The sequence below is a fragment of the Muscardinus avellanarius genome (assembly GCF_963383645.1).
Source record: "Muscardinus avellanarius genome assembly, chromosome: 6".
Classification (NCBI taxonomy): Eukaryota; Metazoa; Chordata; class Mammalia; order Rodentia; family Gliridae; genus Muscardinus; species Muscardinus avellanarius.
The window spans coordinates 69,227,315-69,236,271 of NC_137791.1; the positions used below are offsets into that span (position 1 = coordinate 69,227,315).

At 49.9% G+C, this 8,957-nt stretch overlaps 1 protein-coding gene across 1 annotated transcript; it reads left to right on the forward strand.

Annotated features, from left to right (window-relative positions):
• Window positions 1-396: 396 nt before the first annotated feature.
• NKX6-1 (NK6 homeobox 1) lies at window positions 397-5,643 on the forward strand (the record flags this gene model as incomplete). The annotated part of the gene is made up of 3 exons (XM_080697951.1): window positions 397-1,066; window positions 2,817-2,989; window positions 5,383-5,643. 3 exons carry the CDS (start codon window positions 397-399, stop codon window positions 5,641-5,643), a joined length of 1,104 nt encoding a protein of 367 aa, XP_080554077.1.
• Between the last annotated feature and the right edge of the window lie 3,314 nt (window positions 5,644-8,957).

An 8,957-nucleotide genomic window follows, 5' to 3' on the forward strand; every position in this document is an offset into this window, starting at 1 on the left:
CGCCGCGGCGGAGACTCCGCGACTCTTAACTTTGTTGCAAACTCTCTGGCCCCGGTTTGGTTTTGCTACTTCCCGGGGCGGGGAGAAGATGAGAAGTAGCGCACTTTGAGCCGCGGGGAGCAGAAGAGCCGGGGCTGAGCCCCGACGCCTCCGAGCCCGCGCGCAGCCGAGCCCGCCCGGCGCCGCGGCTCCGGGGACAGCCCGCGGCGGCGTGGACCTTCCTGCCGCGGTGCACGGAGAGCACCCCCGGCGGGGACGCCCCCGGCAGGTGGGCAGGCCGCCTCGGGGCGCGGAGCCGCCCCCCGCCCGCCCTCCGCGCGTCCGGCCCGCCGAGCCCCGCGGGGCGCACCGGCCCGCGCCCTCGCTGCGCCGCTGCGGCTGCCGCCGGGCCGGGGAATGTTAGCGGTGGGGGCGATGGAGGGCACCCGGCAGAGCGCGTTCCTGCTCAGCAGCCCGCCCCTGGCCGCCCTGCACAGCATGGCCGAGATGAAGACCCCGCTGTACCCCGCAGCCTACCCCCCGCTGCCCACTGGGCCCCCCTCCTCCTCGTCCTCGTCCTCCTCTTCCTCGTCGCCCTCCCCGCCTTTGGGCACCCACAACCCAGGCGGCCTGAAGCCCCCGGCCGCAGGGGGGCTCTCCTCCCTGGGCAGCCCCCCGCAGCAGCTCTCGGCCGCCACCCCACACGGCATCAACGACATCCTGAGCCGGCCCTCCATGCCCGTGGCCTCCGGGGCCGCCCTGCCTTCCGCCTCGCCCTCCGGCTCCTCCTCGTCCTCGTCCTCGTCCGCTTCTGCCTCCTCTGCCTCTGCGGCCGCGGCCGCCGCTGCCGCCGCCGCGGCCGCCGCCTCGTCCCCGGCCGGGCTGCTGGCCGGCCTGCCCCGCTTCAGCAGCCTGAGCCCGCCGCCGCCACCTCCTGGGCTCTACTTCAGCCCCAGCGCGGCCGCCGTGGCCGCCGTGGGCCGGTACCCCAAGCCGCTGGCGGAGCTGCCCGGCCGGACACCCATCTTCTGGCCCGGAGTGATGCAGAGCCCGCCCTGGAGGGACGCGCGCCTGGCCTGTACCCCGCGTGAGTACCGTCGCCTGGGCCGGGTGCCGGCGCGTTGCGCTTGTTCTGCCCGCTCTAGGGTCACGGCCCCTGGTGTGCATGCCGGTCCGTCCGCCCAGCCGGCAGCTTCAGTAGTTTGACAGTGCCCGAATCGCACGATTCAGGCTGGACCAGGGTGTTTAGAGAGGAACGCTCGCTCTCCTGAGCTCGCGTGGTTGCATTTAAGCGCCCAACTCTCCCCAAGTCTTGGACATGCCTGGGCCAAGCAGATGCGCTTGTGCCTCAGTGTGGGACGCGTGTCTTGTTGGAGACGCAGACCACTTCCGAAACGACCCTCCCGGACCATAGGCAGGGTCTGGGTTAGAGGTGGGAGCAGGCAGAGGCCACTGCACATCTACCTCAACCTCAGTTTTTCTGGCTACTGTCTGCCAGCCAGGGTTCCACTCTACCCAGGTCTGCCTGACTCTCTGCAAATCGGTAAGGAGAGGCGGCAGCTGGCTCCCCACCCTGGAGCGAACAGCATGTATTTGCATGAATGTCTCCGCCCTGGAAGTCCCCACCGCACCTTCAATTTCGCCCCCCAGTACTCTCAGCCAAGGAAAGCCTTCTCAAGACAGGCCAGCAGTCCCCCAAAGGGGGAGAGGTCTGAGGTGCTCGGAGCTGCCTCACTGCTGGGCCTGCGGTTTTCCATACGCCAAGATGCAGTGGTCCAAAGACACTAGTGGGTACCAGCACATTGGTGGGCTTGGTGGTGCCCAACATCCTTGGCGTGAGGAAAGCGTGGGGAAGGGCAAGGTGAAGAAACACTGACCAGGGAAAATGAACACCCAGCCAAGACCTTGCGGGAGGCCACTGAGTTACCCACCGCCTGGCTACGCCAGTCTAAGGCTCCCAGCCTTCCAGGTGGTTACGGATTTCGCCTTTGGTCCTTTTCTCTGTGTTCTTTAGGTCCCTTTCTCTGTGTTCTTTGCTTTTGACCGAGTCCTCGGAAGTTTCTCCAAGTACCTGGATCTCTTTTAGTGAGGTTGAGCAGCTATAACTGCTGGAAGTTTCGGCAGCCAAGCGGAGACCCCCTTGGGAAGTTCAGGACTGAGGGCTGGTGGGGGTGTCAGGGAGACGCTATTGTATCAGTTTTGATGGCCACGTAGGGGCCCGCCAACAAAAGCAGTTCCTCCTCCCCTCTCCCCCTCTGTGGCGCTAGACTTGGGGACGACTTAGCTCTCTTGTGAGCAAAAACAAGGAGGCCTTTGTTGCCTGGCCACAGGTTAAGGAAACGTTAAAGACAAAAAAAAAAAAAAAAAAACCACCACACACACAAACAAAAAACCCACAAAAAACTATCAATATGCAAAGAATAAAAACTAGTTATTCACATATAATGGATTAAAAACTAGTTATCCACATATGCACTTACTGGACTGGACCTTGTTGGAGGCTGGGGTGGCCTTTTACTGGTACTCCTGAATTTAAGGGGACTTCTGTAATGGCCCTGGCAAAGTTTAGCAGTGGGTTCCCTAGCTGTTTAACACTGGTATTGAACACAAGGTATTTACTGCTGCTCCAAACACACCAGGTTTTTTAAAAACAGGTGGGCAGAAAAAGGATAAAGGAGACACACTCACGGTGGGATTGGAAGCACCTCACTTTTGGGACTAAGCTTCCCCACCACCGCCACCAAAAAATGTACTTCAAAATCAGTTTTTCTCCCCAGGCGGAGACATTTGTCACCAATTGTTTCCTCTCTCCCATGGTTGTTTATCTGTTCCCGCAGATCAGGGATCCATTTTGTTGGACAAGGACGGGAAGAGAAAACACACGAGACCCACGTTCTCTGGCCAGCAGATCTTCGCCCTGGAGAAGACTTTCGAACAAACGAAATACTTGGCAGGACCTGAGAGAGCTCGCTTGGCTTATTCGCTGGGGATGACAGAGAGTCAGGTCAAGGTGAGCGGGCCTTGCAAACCTGGGGCGGGGGAGGCCCTCTGGGGTGTGTGTGTGTGTGTGTGTGTGTGTGTGTGTGTGATGCGCTCATACCAATGGCCAGTGTGCCTGTGCACACCCTCTCTCTTTCTCTCTCACACACACACCTAGAACTAACAAACAGCCGGCTTGGGGAGGGGATGCTAATATGAGGAGCCTGGGGAGAAGTTGAGCAGCAGCAAGGGGGTGGGGGTTACAAAAGCTCTTGGGGGCTGCAGAGAGCAAACTGTTGATAAACAAAAGGAATCAGGGCCCAGCCTTTGAAATTAGGTTAATCTAGATATCGGCGGCGTGTGCTAGGGGAACTCGTCATTATTAGAAAAGAAAAGCATTACTGAAATACACACTCAGAGAATAGATAGGGCCAGTTAGATAGCTTCTATTTATCCTTTTTGTAAAGACATTCAAGCTTTTGTCTGTCAATCCAGGCTCCACTAGTTATATAATTTTCTAATGTAGATCAGCATGCTAGTGCTTCTAGATTAATTTGATGATTAAAAAATTCCACAGGGCCTATCATTTACTAAGGATGAACCTACTTTTAGTTTCAAGGCAATCACTTTGGAATAGTAATTTTCCCAATAAATTGACAAGATTATTGCTGTGCTACCAGATTGAATTTGGTTTAAAACAGGTTTATCAGCATATTTAAGATTTTGCAGTTTATGACAACAATTTGTAATTAAAATGTCACTTTGCTTATAAATGAGTTGTACATTTTATTTCTGGAGAATCAAATTTTAGAAATCTTTCCCTGAAAAATAAGTGGGCTAGCCATGTAAATTCAAAGGATGGTTTCCTATATTTTCAGTATTCTCGCTTGTCCCTCTTTTTCGCTTTGTTTTATTTGCGTCTTTGGGATATGTGTCTGTTTTCATTAGTTTCATTGTTGCTCTTTAAATTAAGTAGGAATAACATAAACCATGTCTGATGATTAGAGTGTGTTTCCCCCTGGACAGGCATCATAAAATGCACTTCAGGAATGATTTTGCATGCAGCCATTAGAATACCATCATATTTACAATTATTTTTGCAATGGGCTGGTACAGAGCCTGCCTTGATGTCTTTCGCCATCACCGTAAATATGTCTGTATGGCTAGAAGTGGAATAAAGAAAATCATTTTCTTAAAAATTCTGATTCTCTAGATAAAATACATAATAGATGGGATGAATAAAAAAAGGATAAGTCAGTATCTTTGGAAAATCAGTTTCTTATCGCTGATGCTTTAGGTTAAATTATGCGTATCATTCGGGCGTGGTGGCGCACGCTTGTAATCCCCGTGCTTGGGAGGCAGAGACAGGAGGACCACGCAGGTTCGAAGCCAGCCGCGCTGGCTTAAGATACCCTGTTTCCAAATAAAAATATAAAATAGGCCTGGGAGTGTAGCCCAGAGGTAGAAGGGTTTCCAGGAACCCTAGTACCACACACACAAAAAATTATGTGTATCAAACTCATGTCAAGTATGAATAAGTGCAAACTATTACAAAATTAATATCTTGGACAGGAGCAATATTTAGACAATATTTAGAAAAATACACATAATAAGAAAATAATGTAATTGAAAAAAATTCACTTAAAAAAATAATTCTAGCTTTCACTTCGGTTTTATGAAAAATGTTAACAGTAGGAGAGAGCAGGAGCAAGCATGTAGGCCAACTACTGTGATGATTTTTACTGAGGTATTAAATATTTTCATGTATTTATATGGCTATTATAGTAATTTGAAGTTTGTATTTTAAGAGAAAACTTTATGCCATACATTGTGAATGTAATGGGGAGGGAATTTACCTTCCTGTACATTTAGGCCTTAAGTAAGTGAAAAAAAATCAAATGTCCAAAAGTGAAACGAATAGAGGTAATTGGGGAGGATGCTGTGCCTTTTCTCACCAGTCATACTGAAAAGCAAGTGTACATGAGGCTGTTTGAAATTCCTTAATCTAAGAAGGGAAATAAGGAATGCAATCGCAGCAACTATGGAGGGCACTTGACTAAGCGAGAAATGTTTTCTACTTCAAGCTAAAAAGTAGGAAAGCACACTAATTTTTAGGGAAACTTATTTTAAGTTCCCAGGGTTTTGCTTTTTCTCGTCGGAGAGAAATCGCTTACTGACAACCTCAATTCTCAGTGTCCCATCGCTATGGCAACGCGGCCAGCTCGCTGGTGCGTTCCTCCGAGGGACTGGGGCGGCGGGACGGACTTTGACGGCCCAGTCCGGGGAGGTCTCCGGGAGGGTGGCCGGGGCGCAGGGACCCCTGGAGGGACTTGGAGATGTGGGGGGCGAGGCGAGGCGCGGCCTGGGTCTGCTCTCCTTTAATCCCCCCACCCCCGTCTCCCCTCTCCTCCCTTTCTCCTTCAGGTCTGGTTCCAGAACCGCCGCACCAAGTGGAGGAAGAAGCACGCGGCCGAGATGGCCACGGCCAAGAAGAAGCAGGACTCGGAGACCGAGCGGCTCAAGGGGGCCTCGGAGAACGAGGAGGAGGACGACGACTACAACAAGCCCCTGGACCCCAACTCCGACGACGAGAAGATCACGCAGCTGCTGAAGAAGCACAAGTCTGGCGGCGGCGGCGGCGGCGGGCTGCTGCTGCACGCGGCGGAGGCGGAGGGCTCGTCCTGAGCGCGGCGCTGCGAGGGGGATGCGGATGGGGATGAGGATGCGGCTGAGGATGCGGCTGAGGATGCGGCCGGGGATGGGACGAACTGGGAGGAGGGCGCCTTCTCGCCCTACCGCCCGCCCGCGGACCCTGGACTATTTTCTGAGATGTACATATATATTTTTTTAACCTAGAAGTTGTGGCGGGGTAAGGGGCAAAGGAACGAGACTCGGGCAGGGTTGAGAAACCAAACCAGAACGCGAAATGCAGCGCGTAGAAAAAGCGCCACCAAAACCCCAGAGGAGCCCCCCGGCCTTGTCCCCCATCGAGGGGCGCCCACACCCCGTTCCTCTGCTTTTCCTCGGCGGGCGGCCTGGGCGGGGGCGCAAAGAGATACTTCGCAGGGTCGACGCCCACCGCCCACCGCGCGGGGGACCTCGGAGCTGCCGGTGGGAAGAGGGACCTATCGCCCCACCCTCTGCTGTGCCGACTAAAGTAACCTGTTGAAGGCTCTGTGTAAATAAATCGTGAGTCACACTGACTAGAAGTTACTTTATTGTGAATATTTAAAATGTAAAATGCTTTTTTTTGAATTTGGTATAAAAAATGAATTCTCTCCCCCCACCCCCTCTCAGTCCCACTCCTCCCCTTTTAAGAACTATTCACATCACACACCTTCCCCTTTTATTTTTTAACTTCATTTGGGGATTGCAGAAAAGAATGTTACCATCCTCCCCACCCTCTCCTCGACTTCCGTTCCTGCGTTTGCCTCCAGCGAATCTCACTTTTCTCCAGAATCTCTTCTGGCCGCCGTGTTCCGGGTACCGGGCCGCCTCCCAGCCCCTCTCCCAGGACTTGAAGCTGGATGCGAACGTAGGAACGGAGACGGCCGGCCTCAAGCCTGCCTCTGGGCCCATTCCTCCTGCCCCGAAATTGCACAGTCGTTTGTTGCTATTTATTAGTGATTTTTAAAAAAAGTATTAGGGAGAGAGGGGCTACAATAGCTTGTATTTAATTTAACTCCATTCTGATAAAGAAAAAAAAAAACGTGTTAAAGTAGATGGTGGGAATTGTTAACCGTTCTGGGTCAGAACATAAAAATCCATTTAGTTGCTGTAATTGAATTTGAAGTGTTTTGTATCATAAGAATACTATAGCATATGTAAATTGTTTTCTTTTTTAAGCTAATAACGGTGACATATTAGCCTCTTTAACCTTTATTAATTTATATAAGGAATTCGGTTTGTAAAGAGAAGAAAACCCCCTTTGCAAGACAAGTTAAATGTAATGCACTTTCTGTTTCAAAGGATAAATCAAATTAAAAATCAGTCTGAAGACGTCTGTTGCCTTGAATGAAAGGGTACAGATCATCTGATCTCATTAGAGATCTCAAATAATAAAAGTCAAGACCACACCAAAAAAATGTCATATTGGTTTCTTGGGTGAAATAGCTGTTACTTTTTTTTTCCTATTTGAAAGGGTGTGGGGGTCACTCCTGGATTGGGGAAATAAAAGAAATATTGTCCCACTCAGAGCACTTCTTGGAAAGACGTCTAGCCGACTGCTTCTGATGTCTGTGTTGTCTATTTTTCCGCCCAATCGCATTTTCCTTGTGAGGAAATCCCTGGGGAGTTTGGGAAGGCCTCATTTCCATTTATCCAAGATCACTCCTCAGTCAGCCCCCAGGTCGATTTGCTTGGAGGAGGTAGTGGAGCTCAGAGGCTAGGCACTGCTATTTGATGCAGAATTCTGTGGAAAGACAGGAACCCTGGATTTGCTAAACATTACAATAAAGAAGGATGGATTAAAGAAAGTTTCCTTTAAGCGATGTGAATGATGTGGATTTTTGGGGGGATTAAGGAAGCAATGTCTTAGTTTCTTTAGCTGAACTGATGAGAGAGAGAGAGAGAGAGAGAGAGAGAGAGAGAGAAAGAGAGAGAGAGAGAGAGAGAGAGTATCCCAGTGAGAGGGCTGTATCACTGTGTTCGCGATCTTTTTTTCCCCCAGACTCTCAGTTTTAGGCTCAGTGAAATATCGTTATCCTCTTAGTGTTGCAGGTTAATGAGCTTGTGTTCAAAGAGAGAAAAATCAATGGGATTCAGCAGCTTTTCCAGGCTAATGTTAGATAAAGAAAGTGTCTGTTTTGTTCCTTAGAAATTAAAAATAAAAAGATGAAACACTGATTTTTTTTTCTCAAATTCAACAAGATAAAATTGCCCAAAGGAAATTATTGTGGAATATATTCTTGATGGCATGGCTTGATAGGAAGATGGAATGAAAAACCTTCCCTCTTTCTTTTCTCTGGTTTGTGAAGTTCTCAAGAAGTTTCCAACTTCTGAATGTCTGTCTTTGCAAGATGAAAGTGTTTCTGATAGAAAGGCATCTATTTCAAAGAAGGCATTATTGTGTCCAAGTAATATAGTAAAATAATCCTAGCTGTAAATACTGAGATTTAAGTTCTTCCCCTCCTTCTTGTCTTTCTTTTCCTTTTCTCCCTTCCTCTCTCCCTATCTACTTCCTCTCTCTCTTTCCTTCTTTCCTTCTTCCTTCTATCCTACCTTCCTCTCTCTCTCTTTTTATGAACAAACTGAGAGGACAAGCCTACTACTTTGCAACTGCATTTTACTTTTAACATTTACCCACTTCTGCCTTGAAAAGCTAAGCAACTTCTACTTTTTTTTCCTAAGAAAACAAAATTCACACTATAATTAGAAGTGTTATTCCTGGAATAAAATAATGATGATAAGTAGTAATAGTCGTGATAATAAGAGTATTCAAAAACATTGAAACCAAGATTGAAGTTCTGTTTCCCTCAAGAAACAAGTAGGTTGGTATTTGGTAGTAGCATATTCCAAGCTGGAAGTGTGGAAAGGCACCTTTTATAAACCCTTTGGGAATGATTCCTTGGAGCTCTTTGCCTTTATATTTGAGCATCTGAGAAGTGAGTGGTGGCTGGAACTGCACCCTACAGGCAGCTGTGCTGAGGCAGAGGGCCTGTGCTTGGCAGCCATGCAGAGCACCGCTGTGCTGGGAGTGAGGGCGCCCGCCCTCGCCCTCACCATCGCAGCCCAACTCTGGGGCCTGGCTGCACTGGCATAAGCTCCCTTTTTTCCAGTCGACTGCAGCAGCGACTTGAGGTTTCCAGTTAATTTACTTCCATCCAGAACTCCAGCTGGCCACCAGTTGCAATTGGCCCCATAGAACTGGAAGTGAGGGAGAAGTGGGTAAGGGACATTTTACCGGATCCCCTTTATCTTGGTTGGTTTGGTTTAGTTCTGGGTTGTGTGCAACAAAAACCTTTTTCATGAGAGCTAGCAGGCTGCGGGCGGTGAGCATA